The sequence below is a fragment of the Beta vulgaris genome, chromosome 4 (genome assembly GCF_026745355.1).
Source record: "Beta vulgaris subsp. vulgaris cultivar EL10 chromosome 4, EL10.2, whole genome shotgun sequence".
Lineage (NCBI taxonomy): Eukaryota > Viridiplantae > Streptophyta > Magnoliopsida > Caryophyllales > Amaranthaceae > Beta > Beta vulgaris.
Window position 1 is genome coordinate 58,020,552 of NC_079205.1, and position 22,131 is coordinate 58,042,682.

At 36.5% G+C, this 22,131-nt stretch overlaps 1 protein-coding gene across 2 annotated transcripts in view; it reads right to left on the reverse strand.

The window, feature by feature from the left end:
* Nucleotides 1-1,111: 1,111 nt before the first annotated feature.
* LOC104890501 (LEAF RUST 10 DISEASE-RESISTANCE LOCUS RECEPTOR-LIKE PROTEIN KINASE-like 2.4) overlaps nt 1,112-22,131 on the reverse strand; it is a 31,515-nt gene continuing 10,495 nt past the window's right edge. For both annotated transcript variants that reach the window (XM_048643452.2, XM_048643451.2), the window contains one exon: nt 1,112-2,534. In XM_048643452.2, the coding sequence (XP_048499409.1) occupies nt 1,426-2,534 (1,109 nt within the window). In that variant the 3' untranslated portion in view covers nt 1,112-1,425. The remainder of the gene's footprint in view (nt 2,535-22,131) is intronic.

The following is a 22,131-nucleotide window of genomic DNA, read 5'->3' on the forward strand; positions in this document are numbered from 1 at the left end:
AATGGACTAACTGAAAAAAAATGAAGACTACCTGAAAAAAAATTAAGACTACCTGAAAAAAAATTAAAACTACCTGAAAAAAAATTAAGACTAAGTGAAAAAAAATTGGAACCACCTGAAAATAATGGATTTTGTTTTCTTTCAGTTGGACTTTGTTTTCTTTCAGTTGGACTTTGTTTCCTTTCAGTTGGACTTTGTTTTGTTTCAGTTGGACTTTGTTTCGTAATATGTATACCAACTGAAACAAATAATGGACCAACTGAAACAAAAAATGGACCAACTGAAAAAAATGAAGACTACCTGAAAAAAAAATGAAGACTACCTGAAAAAAAATTAAGACTAATGGAAAAAAAATTGGAACCACCTGAAAGTCGTCCGACCAAAGATTATGGTCGGACGAGTCCGACACAATACGTTCTCTTAAATGTATGGTACGATTCAGGTTTAACGTTTATTACTCCCTCCGTCTCATAATATAGTGCTTACATTTCTTTTTTGGTGTCCCAAAATGTTGTGCCTATTTTCTTTTTTGTCAATTTATTTGGACAAAATTATCCTTAATTTCTATACAAACTTTCCAAAATACCCATACTTTTCTCTCAAAACATGTGACCCAATTTATTGCTTTACATCATTCCAAGGAACATTTATTGCCTTTTGATTTTATTTAAAGGGAAAAGAAAATAAATAACTAGTTTCAATACAAAAGTATCAAAAAAACACTTTATTAAATATATTTTTTTGGAAATCCTACCACTCACTCCATTTTCCTTAATTCCCGTGAAAAATGAGAAGTAAGCACTATATTATGAGACGGAGGGAATATAATTTACAATGATAATCAGCATATCAATGTTAATCGACAAGTGCTTTATATCCATTCATAACCAGCATGGTAGTGTTTTATACTAATTTGTAATAATCACCATAGAAGGAGAATATTTATAGTACACCTGGGTGTACCATGCTCATTGTACACCCAAGACTGTTTTCTCCAAATGAGCAAAATGAACAAATGAGCAAACATTTATACTCATTTAAGAAAATGAGTAAACACTTTTATTACAAAATGAGCAAGATGAGCAATTGAGAAATGAGCAAAATGCCCATATGAGCAAATTTGGTGTCAAATGAGCACCCGAAATTCTAATTTATTACAAAAATACCCCTAGGTGTACCATGAGTGAACTCACCATAGAAGCATGATGAGTGTTTTATAATTACACCCATTAATGCCCTTTTCTTTTGGGGACAATTTCGGTTCAATTTAGTTCAATTCTTCTTACTGTTCAGTTCAGCCTAGATAAAAACAAGTCCTAAATAGTTTAAGATTTATATTACAAAACATAACAAGTCCATACATGTATTTTCAAATGAAGATAAATGACCTTCATAATAGCACAAGAAACAAAAAGGACACCTGATCTACGTTGTGATCAAAGACGAAGAATCAAACTCGCATCTAGCAGGAGAAGACAAATGTGGCTTAGGGGGATTTTGTAGCAACTCAAGTGGGCCTTCTAGCATTTCTACAACTTTGTGCATAGGCGGTCGATTCGAGGGATACGTTTGTATGCACCATAAGCTCACCAAAATCAACTTTTTCTCTAACTCTTTGTTCGCATCATTCAAAATCTCCTGAACTGCACCTTCCTCCAAGCCATCAAGTCGATTGTATATCCATTCAGGAAAGTACATATCACTACAAAACTGATCATCAACGACATGTTTTTCTCTACCACATACAAGGTCTATGAGCATCATTCCGTAGCTATAAACATCTGATTTATGAGAAACGCCACCAAAATTTCGACAAAATACTTCCGGAGCAATATATCCAATTGTCCCTCTTGCTTCCGACATTGAAATCATACTATTTTTTTGTGGACACAATCTAGCAAGGCCAAAGTCAGATATTTTTGGACGAAAGTCTTCATCAAGTAGAATATTATGAGGCTTAATGTCGAAGTGCAATATACGTGTGTTACAACCTCTATGTAGGTAGTCGAGTCCCTTAGCGATTCCAATGGCAATGTCAAATACGATATCCCATTGCAATGTCGAGCCAATTTGCCTACCATACATAAACTTTTCAAGAGATCCATTAGGTAAGAACTCGAAGATGAGAGCTCTTTTGTTTCCTTCAAAACAATATCCTAAAAGAGTGACAACATTCACATGGTTAGTTCTACTAATGCTTAATACCTCATTGATGAAATCTTTTCCATCATCATCCTTCAAAAATTTTAATTTCTTCACAGCCACAAAACGACCATCACGTAATTTGCCTTTGTAAACACTACCATAACCACCTTCACCAAGTTTATCTTTGAAGGAGTGAGTCATTTTCCTTATATCTGTATAGGTGTATCTCTTTGGGGCAAGAGATCCATAACTTTTCAAAAAGGTTGCTACATTTTGATTTGTTATTCTACTACTCCAAAGATTTGAGAATTTACCGGTAGTCCGTCTTTTCTTTGCACAAATGACCCAAAGAACGGACATCGTTGTCCCAAGTCCTAATATAGCTGCACCTGTAGAGAATAAATGATATAGGTCAACTAAGGGTGCGTTCTATTCAACTTATTAGACCTGAACTTATTGGAACTTATCTGAACTGAACTTATTGGAACTTATTGGACCTGATTGGACCTGATTCAACTTATTGGACCTGATTGAACCTGATTGGAACTTATTGGACCTGATTGAACCTGATTGACCTTATTGGACCTTATTGGAACTTATTGACCCTGATTGAAACTTATTAGACCTTATTGGACCTGATTGAAACTTATTAGACCTTATTGAACCTGATTGAAACTTATTTGACCTTATTAGACAAAAACATTGACCATGAATAACATAAATATTACCACTAACGTAAATACTACCCCTCAAAATTTTTTATGGAATAATGATTATTATAATTCGTCCTTTAAAAAATAATGATTATTAATTATCTCTTATGATAATTAATTTAACAAAAAAATTACTATTTATATATTTGCTTATACATAACTTTCATCACTAATATATCTAATAGTGTTGTTTTAATTTTATAAAACACTAGTAGAAAATCAAAAAATTAATAATCATTATTATTGTTAACCTTAATTATTATTATGTAATTATTATTATTATTATTATTATTATTATTATTATTATTATTATTGTTAACCTTAATTATTTGACCATGATTATAATTATTGTTAACCTTAATTATTATTATGTAATTATTATTATTATTATTATTATTATATGTAATTATTATTATTATTATTATTATTATTATTATTATTATTATTGTTAACCTTAATTATTTGACCATGATTATAATATTATTCAATAGCAATATGAATAATCAAATAATAGACAATAATACAAGTATAATACTATACATTGTGGTACTTTAATAAAAAATTCTAATAATAACATAATCAGCTAATAGTAATATGAATAATAAAATAATAGACATAATACAAATAAATAATAAAATAATAGACATAATACAAATAAATAATAAAATAATAGACACTAATACAAGTATAATACTATATAATCATTGTGGTACTTTAATTAAATTCTAATAATAACATAACCGCTAATAGTGATATGAAATTATGAATAACAAAATAGTGGACAATAATACAAATGTTTATTAAACATTGACTATTTGGATCTTATTGGACCTTATTAGACCTGATTGGAACTTATTGACCTTATTAGACCTGATTGGAACTTATTGCACCTGATTGGAACTTATTGCACCTGATTGGAACTTATTGGACCTTATTAGACCTTATTGGAACTTATTGCACTTATTAGACCTTATTGCAACTTATCTAAACTTATCTAAACTTATCTGAACTTATCTGAACTTATTGGACCTGAAACTTAATTTTTTAAGTTGAACAGAACGCACCCTAAGTAAACTTTTGAAATGTGTAATTAAATAGAAGTATCAAGTAAGATTCCACCTTATGGTAAGAACTGTGAGAACCACTCATTTGTCCTCATTTTACGAAGATTTTGATCACTTCACAATATTTCTCCTCATTTTATGTTTTAGTTATTTTATATGTTTGCTCATTTGACATTTTTATGCTCATTTTGCAGCGTTTTTACTCATTTTACGTTTTTTTTTTTCTCATTTTACGTTTTTCTCTTTTTACATTTTTTTCCATTTTAAGTTTTTGATAATTTAATGTTTTCTACTAATTTTGTGTTTTTGCTCATTTTTATTTTTATTTTTTTGTTTATTTTAAGAAGTTTTTGCTCATTTTAAATGGTCTATGTATGTATATTACTCAATGACGGTTTTTGCTCATTTTATGTATGTATATTAAATGGTCTATGTATGTATATATGTATAAACAATAAATTCAATGACGGTTTTTGCTCAATTACTCAAATTATATTATTAGAAATCGAAGGTTTTACCCATTTCAAAAAAAATGCATGCGATACATGCGAAGACATATTAATATCAATATTAATATTAAAAAGCGCTAGAAGCATTAATATTATTTTATTGTAGTTTAATTTGATCATTCATAACTTTTTTTCAAGGTGATAAATGAACATGTATGATAATGTACTATAAATTGATGTTATTGGATCTTATATGTTAATCTCTTTAATATATGTGTAATTTATTGCATAACATTACATTGAAAATTGGATGATATAAACCTATTTTTTTAATATATTTAAATTACAAACATATTCATAAATAATATACCTGATAATCATGACATCTTTCTACATAAAAATAAAACGATAAGATGGATTATCCCAAATGACACAAACAACTACTACGAACCTTTAAATAAATAAAATGGTAAATTATCCAAATCGACAGATATGACAATTATAAAAGGCAAAAAAAAAAGAGACTCTCCTTTTATTTTTCTCGGTTGGTTTATGGATGAGTAATGTAGGTTCTTTGAAACTATAATTGCAATTGGAAGTTCAGGTAGAAAGAAACTTTATAAGTTCTTACTTTGTAATTGTTTGAAATTGCTATAGTTATATCACTTTAATTTTCAATCGAAAATATATATATGCATGTTTTTTTTTTTTTGAAAGGTGCTATGCATACATTTACCTTACATCTTATCATCAATTAGGCAATCTTAAGTTTTCTTATAACAAAACCTCTCTTTTTTAAGAGCCTCTCTCTCTAGAATTCTAGAGCCTTAAATTCTAAACAAAACTTTGTAAACCATATTAGTTAAGAACTTCAAACTCCCCTCTGCTCTCAGCTCATTGCACAATAAATCTTCACAAAGTTAAACAAATTGATCCTTAAGATCCTTAAAAAGCTTTTTTGGGAATTTCTGCTCGCTAGGAAAATTTAGGATGGAGGCGCTATTTGGGACAGTCAATCATGGGCCGCCGCATGGAATAAAGAAAATGGGGCCAATTATTCCTTCACAAGTAGGGGACATGAACCCAGAAGATGCAATCTACCCAATGGCAGTAGTCGGCCATTTCATAGATTACAGGAACTTCACTGCTATCCAAATCCAAAATTGGGTAAATAATCAATGGGTGATTAATGGTGAAATAAAAGTTGAAAAAGTGGGAAAGATTTTCTTCTTCTATTGCACTGATATTGATGATAGAGATAATCTCCTATCAAGGAAAAATGCGAATTATAAGGGGGCTCTGCTAATCCTGAAGTGTTGGTTCCCGAGTGCAGCCCTGAGGAGCTTCGACTTCTCAGAAAGCCTGATATGGGTAAGAGTGGAAGGTATACCACTTACTTCAAACAACGCCCATGTAGCAGAAAGAGCGCTGAGGAAAATAGGTAGAGTGATAGGGATGGATGCAGGGTCTCTCCGAGAAGGCCCAAAAGAATTCATTAGAGCAAGAGTTAATGTGGATGTTAGCAAACCTCTAATTCCGGGGTATTTTTACGAATACTCTCCGGATCACTTCAAATGGATTGATTTCAGATATGAAGGCATCTTTATTTACTGCAAGAAGTGTGGCATGGCTGGCCATAAGATTACGGGGTGTCCATACTCAATGGAGGAAGCTCACAGAAGGTTCGGCAGAAGGATGTATGAAGTATGTATAGATATTCAAAATCTGCTAGTAGGGCAACCCCCCTCTCAATGCTTTACTAACAAGATAATTGGATTGCATCGAATTGAAGTTTTAAGAACGTCACGCATTGACCTCACAACTCCACCGTCAGATGAAATCCCTTTCGACGCAAATTTCCAGAGCTCTCCTTCGAAATCAACATCGTCATCATCCTCATCCGATAGTCCAAGTAAAGGTAACTGTTCTGTTGCGGGGAAAAGGGAAAGAAGTAAATCGTCCAGCGAAGATGATGGTCCAAGAAAGAAAAGATTAATATGGGAAAGAAGAAACTCAGTTCCAATTGCCCCTATTAAAACTAGTGCTGGAAAAAATGGTAATCATGGCGACGGCAAGGAAAAAATAAATCGCTCTGCAACAGATGGAGCCAAGAAGAGGAAGGCGGGAAACCGTGTGAGTCAAAAACGAAAGGCCTACTGTAGCGCGGTCAGTCAACCTGAAGCTAAAAAAGTAAATCGTCAACAATGCAGCATAGGTGCCTCAGTCAAGATGAATTCAGCCTCAACAGGTAAGCATTTACTTCCTGTGGTGAATAGCCTGGAGTTGAATGAAGGAATTAATGAGAAGACTTTTTTTAATTTGGGCCGAAACCAACTAGGGGGGAACAGTGATGTTATTACTGAAGGTTTGAGAATTGATTGGCTTTCGAGCAGACCTCTAACCACCCCCCTTGAAACGAAATTACTGCAGAATAAATCCCCCAACCAGATTTTATGTGAAACTACTGCCTTGAGTAATGAATATCTACATAATAAATCTCAGTTCTTGAGTAGTGCACTGTGCATTTGGAATAGTGCACTAAAAATTACTCAGAAAATGGCGGCGATACATATTTATTCCTCTTCAACTCTGCAAATTCCTTTTAAACTCCCTTATTCCCCGGGTCAGAAGAGAGACTATAGTTGCTTTGACAACTCTATTTATACCCCTCCTTTTCTTCTAGCCTTGACCCATCCTTTTCCCTCTTTTAAAAATCTCTTCTGTCCTTTTCCAAAAACAATTCTTGTTGCTTCAAAAATGGTAAGTTCAGAAGCTGAGCTGGATAACCAAGTGGTTGAGAATATTGGGCTGGGCTTAGTCGATTCCTCTAGGCTTTATCGCCCAACAAACCCTCTAAACGACCCATTCATTCCTTAGGAGAAATATTTCCTGTCAATATGGCAATTGTCTCACTTCGAGATCTAATGGAAAGCCCCCAATATCCAAGCCCAAAAACTTCTGATTCGGAACCTCATGAGGAGTCCAGCGACTCTTCTCAATCCTTCTCCTTTTCAACTCCTATGCTAGCCCAGCCCCACCTGCTTACTTGTCCAAAGAATTTCTGCTATCAGGAAAAGGAAGAGAGGAAAAGTTGAAAGAAACGTGGAATCCGGTGACTCCAGCTGAAAGCCAAGAAAGAAAGGAAGGAATGAACCATACTGACTCTCCTAAGTCGGATTCGCCAAGATGGATTGAAGGAAAGCAATTTGATAAGGCCTCCTCGTCGAGACCTGCTATCTTGGTAGATGGGCTAAATGAGGGGTTACATGTGAAAGAAACGGGGAAGGAAGACCATCTAAAAAATGAAGTTGCACCACTGGAAATTCACCAAAAGCCTCTCAAAATTTTCGACAGTAGCAAGGATGGTCAAAAATCTGTTTCGATGAGTGTGGTAAAGGGAGCAAGAGAGAAAAATGGTGCAAGTGAGAAAGGAAAAGCAGTAGTTGGGGTAGAGGACCCTTTTTTCTCAGCTGATTCTGACCTCAGCCCAAGTGAAGAAGACTTGATGGATTTAGACAACATGCAACGGGTAACTGAAGCTAAGGACAATGGAAGCGGGCCAAGTAAAATAAGTTCTAGGAGCCCAAGGAAGGGTAAGTCGCAGAAGACAATTGCGAAAGAGAGAGCTAGGAGGACTAAAGAGCTAGCAAAGAAGAAGCTAGGATGGGTGGGTTGTTTCTGGGACAAGCTGAAAATCTCAGAAGAGAAGAAGAAAGCACACGTGGTTCCTCAAGTTGGGGACAAGCTGATTACAATCGAAGAAGAATCGGAAGAGTGGGTTCCCTTGAAAAAAAGGCGTAAGTTCCAGAAGTGCTTCAAGGGAAAATACACATGCAAATATGGGCTAAGTGGAAGTGATGATATCACTACCACTTCTGAGGAGTCGAGCAATGGTAAGGGTGAGGTGGCTGGCCCCATGCAGCCCCCACGGGGATTATGAGAGCTGGCGCATGGAATTGCCGGGGCCTTAAAGCTGCTGACTCCCCGACAATTCCGTTCCTTCGATGGCTAGTCAGTAGTAAAGCTTTAAATTTTCTTTTTCTCTCTGAAACTAAAAGTAAAGTAGAAGACTTGGGTAGTACGTTAAGTAGCTTAGGGTTTAATAGTTGGGCAGGGCATGATGCAAAAGACCTCTCAGGGGGGCTAATTTTGTGCTGGGATGATTCTATTGTAGTATCTATCATGTTTGTATCTCCTAACTATGTATGTTGTGAAGTAACAGATGAATGTAATGTTGTTTTCTATGTTGTGTGTGTGTATGGTGAGCCAGTTCTAGAAAAAAGGGCTGAAGTATGGAATACTATCAGGGCCTTCATCTGGTCACACCCAGGTAAACTCCTCCTATTGGGGGATTTTAACCAAGTGGAAACAAACGAACAAAAACTGGGAGGGAACATGCTCATTAAAGGGGCGAATTCCTTCCTAGAATGGAAGCAGGACTGTAATCTCATTGATATTCCCTTTCATGGTGTACAATACACTTGGACAAATAATCGACAAGATGATGCAGCGATTTTTGAGAGATTGGACCGAGCATATTGTAATGATAACTGGAGATGTGAATTCCCAGAAGCTCTGATAATAAATTATCCGATTTTTATCTCCGACCATGGACCAATAATTGTTGAATGCCACCCTACATCAAAGAAGAAAAATCGGCCATACAAGATTGAAGCATGGTGCCTTGAGTATGAAATAATAGATGAAATTGTCATAAATGCTTGGCAATCTGAAATTCAAGGATCTGCTTTGTTCAAGATTCAAAGAAAGTTGCAGTCGATAGCAAAAGAATGCAAGCATTGGTGCCTTGATTTCAAAAAGGAACAAGGAATTCAGTGGGATGACTTTAATCAGGAGCTTGTAAAGGCGCAAACTGAACTCTCAGGGAGAGAGAAGAGAAGTAATGAAAGGGCAAGAAGAAAGGAACTCAAAGTGGCCACGGACGTAAGATTAATGTTCTGGAAGCAAAGAGCTCGAAGCAAATGGGACCATCTAGGGGATCAACCTTCTAAGTACTTCTTCAAAAGTATGAAGATGAGAAAGGGAGGCAACGAAATTAGAGCAATTAAGGACTCCATGGGGAACTGGACAGCAGATGTGGATAAAATTAAGGAGGAGTTCTCTTCTTATTTTCAGAACTTGTTCAACCCGGTTGAGACAATGGTGGATAGCGCGGTCAGAAATGAATGGATGGTTGAGATGCCTCGACTGTCGAGAGAACAATGTGCTCACCTGGAGGCTCCCTTCTCTTCAGAAGAAATCAAGAGTGCAGCTTTTAGTATGGAGCCTCTTAAGTCCCCTGGGCCAGATGGTTTCCCTCCGATCTTCTACCAAAAGAAGTGGGAGACTATTGGTGAGGGAGTGTGTCAAGCAACAAAAAACTTCCTTGAAGGAGGCTTTATGCTAAGAGAAACAAATAGGACCTTTATTGCGCTAATACCAAAAGTAAGTAGGCCGGAAACAGTGGGACAGTTTAGGCCTATCAGTCTGTGTAATACATCATATAAGGTGATTGCTAAGTGTATGGTAAAAAGGATTCAGCCCCTGTTGAACTCCTTAATAGGGCAATTCCAAAATGCTTTCGTCCCAGGAAGATCAATAACTGATAACTGCATCATAGCGCATGAAATGCTACACAAGGTGAAGAAAGCAAAGAAAAATGAAAAATTCAGCATGGTGCTCAATCTGGACCTCAACAAGGCATATGATAGGGTTCGTTGGGATTTCGTGAGGGAAGTGCTCACTACAATAGGATTCCCAGACAATTGGATACACCTCATAATGGAATGCATCTCTTCTGTTACATATTCAGTCTTAGTTAATGGTGAGCCTACAAAAAGTTTCCGTCCAAAAGCTGGGCTACGGCAAGGGGACCCTCTGTCTCCTTACATTTTCATACTGTGCATGGAAGTTCTGTCGCGACGAATAATCCAGCAGCAGAAGTTGGGACTTATAAAGGGGCTTAAAGTTCATAGGAAAGCGCCGGAGGTGTCGCACTTACTATTTGCAGATGATGCCTTGTTCTTCTTAAAAGGCACACTGGAGAATGCTTGGAGTATCCACAAAATTCTTGAGGCTTTTTGCTCCATGTCGGGTGAGATGATTAACAACCAAAAATCATATCAGGTGTTTAGCAAGAATACACCCAAGAAATTTATAAGGCTGCTAAGTAAAGGGATGAAAGTCGGAAGCAAGGAAAAATTGGGCAAATACCTAGGGTGCCCTATGGATGTGACGGGGCACTCCTCACAAGTGTTTCAAGACCTGACGCAAAAAATCTCAAAAACGATAACGTCTTGGAACTTTTCCTCCCTAAATCAAGCAGGTAAGTTGTTATTAATAAATAGTATTCTTATGGCTTATGCTTCTCACATCATGGCTATTTTCTTGTTCCCCAAGAAAGTGCTTGCTGCCTCCACCTCAATCCTTCTGAAATTCTGGTGGAAATCGAGTAAAGATAAAAAACCTATTTACTGGAGGAAACGCAGCCTACTCGAGAAACATAAGTGTGAAGGGGGTGTAGGGATGAGGAACCTGCTGGCGGTAAACAAAGCAACTCTGTTTAGGCAAGCGTGGCGCATGCAGTGTAATCCACACCTGCTAGCCAGCCAAATCTTTAGAGCGAAATACACAGATTCATGGTTCACAAAAAGTTTGAGGGGAAACATTCCAGGTGCGTGCTCATGGGGAAGTAGAAGTATTATGAAGAGTGTCCAGGCCATGGCTCCTGGGGTAGGACGTTGATTGGGAATGGGAAGGATACTAAAATTCAAGGGCCCAAATGGGTTGAAGGGCAACAGGTAACTTGTGTAGATCAAATGGCGGACTTGCATGGTACACAACCGGAGTGGGTGAGTGATCTAATAAGTGAAAATGCTTGGAAGGAAGAAATGTTGGATAGATGGTTTGGAAGAGAGGAAGCCATAAACATAAGAGCCATACATATCCCTTTGGTGGAATGTAAAGATGAGTATGTCTGGATAGACTCGCAATCTGGCCAATACTCTCAAAAATCTGGTTACTGGTCCGTAATGAGAAACTCTTGGAGTAAACCTAACTCCATTACCTTCTGGAAGAAATTCTGGAAACTAAAACTCTGGCCAAAATGGAAGTTATTCTATTGGAAGCTAGTTAATGGTGCTCTTGCCACCAGAGTAAACCTTAGGAAGAAGAAAATCCTAAGTGAGGCTCCCTGTGCATTATGTGGGCAGGAGGAAGAGTCGGATACTCATCTATTTAGAGATTGTGAAATCACAAAAAGAATCTGGGCAACTTCAAATCTTGGTATCATAAACTTGGACAACTGCAAGATATCAATATCAAGATGGGTAAGAAATTGGATTTGGTATTTCATGATGAATGACACAGCAGAAAGTGAAGGAAGCTTTGAGTTTGTGGCGATTCTATGGAGTATTTGGATCTTTAGAAATCAATGCATCTTCAAGCCAACAAATATAATTTGCCCAAAGGTAGTGTTTGATATAATTCGAGACTGGAAGAGTAGAAGAGAACTGAGCCAAAGACCAAAGGAACAAAAGGAAGATCAGAACTGGTTCCCTAAAGATCAAAGGATGCATAAGCAAGTGAACTGGAACCTTAATTGGGACAGTGTCGAGGCTAGGTTTCTACTAATTGTAGATGGTGCATGGAAAGAAAATGGAAAGGGACAGTGTGGAGCAAGTACTGCAGCTTATGGATGGGTTCTGCTGGAGAGGATGAAGGAAATAGATAGAGGAGGACGTTGCATTCATGCAAAAACTGCTAATCAGGCGGAAGCCTTGGCAGTCCTATACAGCCTGCGGGAAATAATGGATAGAGAGCCAAGGGAGCTAGAAGTATGGACAGACTCTAGGACTCTTGTAGATGGTTTGAGGGAAGGAAGTAAGACTGCATACCCAATCAGGAATATTGTACGTGACATTAAAGAACTAGGTAGTAGAATTAGCAGTATTAAGGTAATAAAAGTGGAAAGAACAAAAGTAGTAGAAGCCCATAATATTGCCACACAGCTGAGGAAAGGGGGCACTAGGATGTAATTTTCTTCTTTTATCTATTTTGTTGCCAAAAAAAAAAAAAGTTTTCTTATTAGTTATTGCACATAATTGTAGAATGTAGATCAAAAAAGAATTGGATATTTTAAAATAAGTATTTTTTGATAAGTTAAAGACATAATAGAGGTAGGAGTGGATAGGACAACAACATTTCTAACACTTTTTATTCCTATTCTCCTGGTCTTACCCTTCTATCCAGTCTTCTCTTTATAGTTCTGAGTTATCCCTAACTTCTTCCTCCTTGGCTACCACCTGAAACTCGGTGTTCGGAGCTTGATGCTCGCTCAATCTCTAGCTTTCAGCGTTGTGTTTGATGCGGCCTACAAACTCCACTCGTACGGTAATTTGGATTTTGCTGCAAGTTTATTGTTGAATTTTGCTGCAACTTTATTGTTGAAAGTTGCTGTAAATTAATTTATTATTGCAATGCTAAAAATTAATTGAGTAGGGTTTATAATTTTGCTTTAATTTATTGTTGCAATAATTAACCCAATTTGTTACAATGGCTAATTGGTAAATGGTGAGTCTTTTGTTACCCATTTGTTGATTTTGTGTCAGAGTTCAATACACAATTGAATATTTTTTTTTTTTTTGATTGGGAAATTAAGTCAGCCCAAGGGCTAACCCCTACCAAGGCTACTAGCCTTGTAGGAACTACCAACACATTAGCCGGTAATGCATGCAAAGCATGCTAAGGAAATACCCCAACATAATGCTGGGGGTAAGGATCGAACCCCTGACCTCAGAGATCAGAGGGGAGTGTTCTACCACATGAGCTAGCTCCTCATCCTTACAATTGAATATTAATAGTTTTCGGAAAAAAAAAATTTGACAGAGCAAAGCAAGGTTCCATTTCTACTGCTAATCTCTTATATTATCTTCACACAGGGCCATCCAAAGCATTACCGAGGTCCTGTACGACTACCATTAAACGGGACCTTAGTCGGAAGCATGAACTATTATTTAATAACAACTGGTATTTAGAGCGAGGTTATAGGATCAAATTTTATAAGATGCATTTTCTATTTTTTTTATTATATGCGTGTTTATATAAACTAAACACACTAAGAAAAAACACACTAAGAGATAGCACCACGTGGCATAGATCCTTGCTTAGGAACACCTTTTCATATATTAGTATACAATTCATGAACGCGATGCGTGCCACACTTGTTTAAAACATACTTTATAATTTTTTTTGGACATAATAAAGGTAAAATTTGAACATTAGACCTGTTTTTTTGAGCTACCTAATTTTGTTGATTAAGTCTATACCACTTAACCAAACCCGTTTTTTATTATTTATTTTATATATACTTTTTTTTAAGATTTTTAAAATTAAAACTGATGAGTGATAGAAGAATGCTATACAGATTTATTAAGTATTTCTTATATTTTTGTCAACAAAGTATTTTGATTTCATTAAATCATTTCACTTTGTTAATTGATTGTATTTTCCTTTTTGATTTACTACTTGATTGTGTATTGATTGATCAAATATTTGATTGATATACTTTTCTTTGTTAATTTTTTATGCTATGTTTGAGTTTGATTTTCTTTTTTTTAGTAGAGTAGTTATATTTACTAAGGGGTAATTAAGTAAATTTATTGGCGGACACCATAGCTCCCCCTTCCCTTATATAATAGAGATATGTATGGTTGGGTTCTAGTTAAAGCTGACAAAGGTTGACCCAACCCGATAACCCGACCTGAAACTGACCTGAAAATTTCGAGTTCGGGTTGAGATATTCGACCTGAAACAAAAAAATGGGTCGATCCAACCCGACTTGAAAATATAATTGGTTAGATTCGGGTTGACTTTATGAACTTGAAAATAACCCGAATAACCTGATTTGGAAGACGAATTATTTTCAATTCGGGTCAACCTGAAATTAACCCATACTTTCATAACTTATACAACCTATTTTTTGTTATTCATATTTGTATTGGGCCAAGCACATTTCTTGGATCACCTAAATTTCATTCAAGGTTATTAACCTATACTTTCATAACTTATCATGTATAGTTGAATTTCATTTCAAGTCATTTTGGGTTGGTTTCGTGTCAACCCGAAATCAGTAAGGTCAGATTTGGGTCATGATTTTGGACCTGAATTTAGAATCAGGTCGGGTTTGGATTAGGGGTGAGTGACCTAAAATATAAATCGGGTCAACCTGAAATTGACCCGACCTGACCTGATTACCAGCCCTAGTTCTACTAAGAACCCTCTTACGGTAAGAACTGTGAGAACCACTAAAATAAGCAAAAAGCTCATAAAATAAAATAAAAAAGAGCAAAAATATAATTTGAGTTTAAAACACTAAAAGAGAAAAAATGTCAAATGAGCAAAACTGAAAAATGAGACAATAAAATAAAATAAGCAAAAAAAAGTGAAATGTGCAAAAACGTAAAATGTGCAAAATGTAAATGAGCAAAAACATTGTGAAATGAGCATAAAAATGTTAAATAAGCAAAAACATAAAATAAGCAAATCATAAAATGAACAAAAACATTGTAAAATGAGAAAAATCTTCGTAAAATAAGTGGTTCTCACCATAAGAATGGTTCTCATATGAACTTAAACTTATACATATATTCCGAGTAAAATACACTATTGGGGACTTACTGTTAGAGAGTCTTGTATATAAGGGAGTTTCCTTGTATTAGCTCTTTATTTATTCTTTCTTATGTAGGTTAGGATATCTTTCCTTCTTTCTCATAATAGGACTCTTATAAACATATATATTCAGATTTGATCAATGAGAATACACACAACATTCAACCCTAATTATATTTCTCATGGTATCAGAGCAAGGATTTTTTTTTCTAACTTACATTCCTCCCAATGGCTGGCGACAACGACCCCTAAAAGTCACCGTCTCCGGCGCAGCCGACACCCATCAACACCAACTCACCCGTCTATCTTGGCCTGGCCAATTGACCAATTTGGTAAAAAAATTTCGCACATGACGACAATTTGGTAAAAAAGTTAGCTTCGGTGACAATTTGGTAAATAAACTTAGCTTCGGATGACAAATTGGTAAATAAACTTAGGTTCGGGTGACAAATTGATAAAAAAAGTTAACTATTGCGACAATTTATTAAAAAAATTGAGCTCTTGCGACGTTGAGGCTAAAATTTTAAAAACCTATTTTTCTATGTTTTCCCATTTTTGTTAAATTATTCTTCTTTCCCACACACTTATTTACCCAACTATCGCTCATTATTTTACCATATATTCTTTCCATTCTAATCAATACAAGAGGAGAATAAAAAATATTATTTCATTCATCAAATTTTAAGTGCAAATGTATTCAATATTTTTTTATAATATTTAATGTATTATTGTCCCTAAAGTTGTTACTCCGGAGTGTATAGTTTCATTAAAATAATGTATCTATCTTAGAAATATTCCACAAAAATATTGAAATAAATTTCAATACATATTGCATACAAATGTTATTGTTTTTGAATGTTTTTTTTTGAAAGGTTGCTCTCGAATGTTAATTAGAGTGCAAACAAGAGAAAAATAATTGTGTAAAAGAGAATATTTTTAATTTATAAATTTCACCATTATTTCTTTTTTCTATATGCAATTATTTACCCAATTATCCCCTATATTTTCCTCTCCATTTTCATTCTAACTAACATTTGTATTCAATATGTATTTAATATATTTTTGGATAATTTTTAAGATGAATACAATCTTGTAATGAAGATATATGACAACTTTGGGGACAATGGTCCATTAAATTATCCCTAAATAAATCTCAAAAATATCAAACACATACATGAATACATTTGCTCTCCATGTGATGAGTGAAAATATTTTAATGATTCTCGCTCGTATTGTATTAATTAAAAGGAGATACCCCTGAATTCAACAATAAATAAAAAGAAAAAGAAAAATAGGTTTTTAAAATTTTGGCCTAAACGTCGCAAGAGCTCAATTATTTTTACCAAACTGTCGCAAAAGTTAACTTTTTTATCAATTTGTCACCCGAACCTAAGTTTATTTACCAATTTATCAACCGACGCTAAGTTTATTTACCAAATTGTCACTGAAGCTAACTTTTTTACCATATTGTCGTTAAGTGCTAATTTTTTTTACCAAATTGGTCAATTGGCCATCTTGGCCCTGACGATCGACCAGGAGACTTCATCACGCCCACACGTTTGCAATCAGATAACTATGACATGTGGGCATCCGATATTCAATAATCCTTGGAATCCCGGCCCGACGCAAATTTGGCTTCTTGGACGGCTCCATCACCATTGCCGACCCACCCTATACGGCCTCAGTTTGGACAACTGTGAACACAATGCTTATTTCATGGATGTTCAACACCATAGATCCTGAGGTCAAAGGTACGTTAATAAAATTCCGTGAAGCATGCCGTCTTTGGGATCATCTTAAAACCTGCTTTGCCACAAATAATGATCCTCATATTCAACAAATTTGTTCCTCTATTGCTTGTTGTGAACAAACCAAATCTATGTCCCCTTCTGTATATTATGGCAAGTTGAATGCTTTGTGGCAAGAATTGCAACATCATGTTCCTTTAGTTTCCTCTACTTGTTGCTCCAAATGCAATATTGCATCAATTTATGTGGAAAGACGTGAACATGAAAAATTGCATGATTTTGTAATGGGTTTAAAATCTGAAATTTATGCTCGCCTTCGTACTCAAATATTGTCGATGGATCCTCTACTGTCCTTGGACCGCGCCTACAACTGGTTCCCAAGATGAGTGGGTTCGGTTAGCACAACCCACTGTCGACTCAGCCCAACCAAGTGAGGTTCTCGGCTTCGCTGCTCGTGTCGAGCCCAGTCGTGGTCATGGGTCCACTAACCAGCCTACCTGTACCTACTGCTGTAAACCCGGGTATGATGCCTTAGTTTGTTGTTCCAAGCTTGAGTGTACCCATTGCAAGAAAATTGGGCATGAGGTCCACTCTTGCTGTGAGCTCGTGGGTTACCCCAAAGACTGGCCCAACAACTCCAGGCCAACTGCTCGTGGGGGGGCTTGCACACCTCTTCCCGAGGTCGCGGTCCTCCAAAGGCACATGTCGTGGCCCCCTCATCTATAGTTCCAACAAGTTCCTCACCGGCTCAGGCTACTATCTTCACGACAGATCAATGGAAAGCTCTTGCCAGTATTCTTGGCAATGCTCAACTTCCTGATGAGCGTCTCACTGGTATGTTTGATTCTACTTCTTGGATTATTGATACAAGTGCATCTCATCATGTTTCTGGTGAGCTATCTTGGTTTTCAGATATGATTGTGAGTACACCTTGCCTAGTCAGTCTTCCTAGTGGTGATTCATTTTTTGCTACTAAAACGGGCTCTGTGTATCTCTCAACTACTATTAAGCTTTCTAATGTATTGTTTGTTCCTCAATTCAGTTACAATTTACTTTCTATTTCACAACTTACTAATGATTTGCACTACACTGTTCAATTATCTTCCTCTCTGTGTGCTACACAGGACCAACTGAAGGAGCTGGTTGGAACGCGACATAGACAGAATGGACTTTACTACTTCAACGGAGGGGATCACATAGTTCAACAACTTACGGTTCGTACAATAGCTTTGGATATTGAATTGTGGCATCGTGGAATGGGTCATCCTTCATAACAAGTAGTGAAGTTACTTCCCCCTTTATGTGGTCATAAGGGTAGTTTAGCTCAATTTTGTGAGATATGTTTCCGTGCCAAACATCATAGGGATCCTTTTCCTGTTAGTACCAATAAATCTTCTCATATTTTGAGAAAATACATTGTGATTCGTGGGGTCTTACAGACACTTCTCTTCATGTGGGGCTCGTTACTTTTTGACAATAGTTGATGACTTTTCTAGAGTTGTTTTGATTTATTTAATGGTAATAAAATTGAAGTTTTTCGTATGTTCATGAATTTTGTTGCCATGGTTGACCATCAATTTTCTTCTACTATTAAAATTATAAAGTGATAATGACACAGAATTCATTTGCCTCCATGATTATTTCACTGCCACTGACATTCTTTTTCAAACCTCTTGTACTGCTACACCTCAACAAAATGGCCGCATTGAACGCAAACACCAACATATCTTGAACGTGGGACGCGCCTTACTTTTTCAAGCCAATTTACCTATCTATTTTTGGGGTGAAAGTGTACTATCTGCAACTCATCTCATAAACCGCACCCCTTCTCCTCTTTTCGACAAGAAATCTCCCTTTGACATTCTCGGTTCTCCATGGTTTTTCTCCTACTTATGAGGTCATTAAAACTTTTGGCTGCCTTTGCTTTGCACATAATCATAAAACAAGGGTGCTAAATTTGCTAAACGAAGTCTGAAGTGCATCTTTGTGAGTATTATCCTTTTGGTAAGAAATGATGGAAATTATTTGATTTCGATTCAAAAGAAATCTTTGTCTCTAGAGATGTGAAGTTTTATGAAGAGGTTTTTCCGTTTCTTACTCCTCCCAGCCAGCCTCACCTACCGCCCCCATTCCCCACCTCTCTCTTCCGGGCCTCAGCCCACATATTTGGACTCCTCTTGATCTTCTCCTTCTAGTCCAGCACACCTTCTTCCTAATAATACGAGCTCTGAGCCCCTCTTAGGCTGTGGTTAGGGGTGAAAGTTATTCGGATAAAATCCAAAATCCAATCCAATCCGAATTAGTAATTCGGATCGGATTCGAACTGTGTTCGGATTGGATTCGGATTGAGATTTTTTGGAAAATTGGATTTTCGGATCGGATTGGATTGAGGGTAATTGGATATAAAAATCCAATATGACCGAATAGTAATATGTCTTGTATTATGTATCTGGATTGGGTTTAAATGCTTAACTGATTTTTTATTATAAAAAAACTACTCCATAGCCCAATACACATAGCACTTCAATCCTTCCCCTGTAACACTAACTGCACTTGATTACTCATTTTCTAAATCTACTAGGCTGCTGTTGTGCTTAATTTATTTCATAAAAAAACTAGAGTTTTAAAAAAATTGGATTTTCGGATTGGATCCAATCTAGAGTATGAAATTTCGGATTGGATCCAATCTAGAGTATGAAATTTCGGATTGGATCCAATCTAGAGTATGAAATTTCGGATTGGATCCAATCTAGAGTATGAAATTTCGGATTGGATTGGATCGGATTCAAACCCTAATTGGTTTGGATTTGGATTGAAATCCAAAATTTGTTCGGATCGGATTGGATTCTGTCCTAATCCAAATCGCACACCGAACTTTCACCCCTAGCTGTGGTCAGCGCTCCAAATAGCCATCCGTTTTGTTGGAGGACTATGTGACTCGCTCCGTGCAAGTAGATTGTCAATCTCCTTCTTCTTCCAGTTCCACGGCTACTTCAGGTACTCCTTACCCTATGGCTCATCATATTTGTTGTACAAATTATTCTGTGAAATATAGAAAGTTTCTTGCTGTTGTTATTAACAATACAGAACCAAAATGTTTCAAAGAAGCAATGCGTGATGTTAGGTGGAAGGAGTCAATGCAGGATGAAATTAGTGCTCTTGAGGATAACGGTACTTGGTCCTTAGAACCTCTGTCGCCTGGAAAACGTGCTTTGGACAGTCAATGGGTGTACCGCATCAAGTATTTAGCAAATGGCGAGATCGAGCGCCTCAAATCCCGGTTTGTGGTCTTAGGCGATCATCAGGAAGCAAGTATTGATTATAATGAGATCTTTGCTCCAGTTGCCAAAATGACCAGAGTACGTGCCTTCTTCGCCATAGCCGCTTCCAAAAATTGGGAGCTTCATCATATGGATGTTCACAATGTCTTTTTTACATGAGGACCTTGATGAGGAAGTTTATATGAAGCTTCCTCCTAGATTTGAAAGCTCCAATCCCAATATTGTATGCCGGCTCCGCAAGTCTTTGTATGGTCTTAAGCAAGCTCCTCGTTGTTGGTTTGCCAAACTTGTTAGTGCCCTCAAATGGTATGGTTTTCTTCAGTCTTACTCTGATTACTCATTATTTACTTATACTCATGATCAAGTTCAAATAAATGTCTTGGTGTATGTTGATGATCTGATAATTTCTGGGAATGATTCCGCTGCGTTACATACTTCCAAAACTTATTTAAGTGCCTGTTTCAAGATGAAAGATATTGGTTCCCTCAAGTACTTCCTAGGGATTGAAGTTGCTCAAAGCTCCATGGGCCTCTTCCTTTGTCAACGCAAGTACACACTTGACATCATTTCTAAAGCCGAGCTCTTAGGCGCCAAGCCAAGTGCTTTCCGCATTGAAAAAAACTGTCGCCTCGCTTCATGCCTTGGGCGATCTTTTACCCGATGTCGCGGGCTATCGACGTCTTGCGGGACGTCTCATCTATCTTGTCGTTACTCGCCCTGACTTGGCTTATGCTGTTCATGTGCTCTCTTAGTTTATGCAGGAACCTCGCCAAGAGCATTGGGAGGCTGTCGTACGGGTGGTGGCGTGGTGCGCTATTTGAAAGGCACTCCTGATCAGGGTATTTTTTTACGATCTGACAATGAGTTATTTTTTCAAGGCTGGTGTGATTCTGATTGGGTTGCTTGTCCTATCACCCGTCGCTCTTTATCAGGATGGATCGTATTTTTGGGTAACTCTCCCGTTTCATGGAAGACAAATAAGCAACATACCGTATCTCGTTCTTCTATAGAAGCTGAGTACCGATTTATGGCCTCCATCACTTGTGAGTTAAAATGGTTGAAAGCACTGTTGTTAAGCTTAGGAGTTCAGCATCCTAAAGCTATACCCTTGTTTTGTGATAGTAAGTCTGCTCTTCACATTGCCAATAATCTTGTCTTTCATGAACGCATTAAGCACATCGAGGTGGAATGTCACTTTGTTTGTAACGCTATTACCGATGGTCTTATTGAATCCTCATATGTCTCAACCAAGACTCAATTGACCGACATCTTCACCAAGGCCATTGGCAAGCAACAATTTGAGTTTCTTTTGTCCAAGTTCGACATTCTTGATCCTTCTCATGCTCCAACTTGAAGGTGTGTGTGTGTGTGTGTGTGTGTGTTAGAGAATCTTGTATATTAGGAAGTTTCCTTGTATTAGATCTCTATTTATTCTTTCATATGTGGGTTAGGATATCTTTCCTTCCTTCTCATAATAAGACTCTTGTAAATATATATATTCAGATTTGATCAATGAGAATGCACATAACATTCATACTTTTCGTCATTTGGGAATTCAACTTTTATCTTTCATCGTTTAGGGACTGATGATGGCCGGAACATAAAATTCTGGTGAGCTTATTAATTTTTTAAAAACAAATAAAGTATTTAATTAAAAACTATAAAACAAAAACACAGATTTTTTTAGGATTGTTAGCTACCAACTGTACCCCAAAATCAAATCACAATATTGACCACTAATATATCAATGTAAACACAAAATGTGCCAAGAAATTGCAGCTAGTGTTCATAGATTTTCCTCAAGTTGTTTAGTAATTCATACTATTTATCTAATTAACTTAAGTCTATAATACTATCATAGGTAAGTTTACAAAATTTCACTCAAAAACTTTGATATTCTCGCTTAGAATCTGCTAGTTTGTTGGGGAGATATTGCAGGTGAAATGAATTGATAGTAGTCTCATGGTAAACGTATGTTTAATAGGCTTAATTTTCCCCTGTTTTTAAAGGTAAGCGTATTGAAGGAAAGTGAGAAAAAAAGTTTTTTTTTTTTAAAAAAAAGT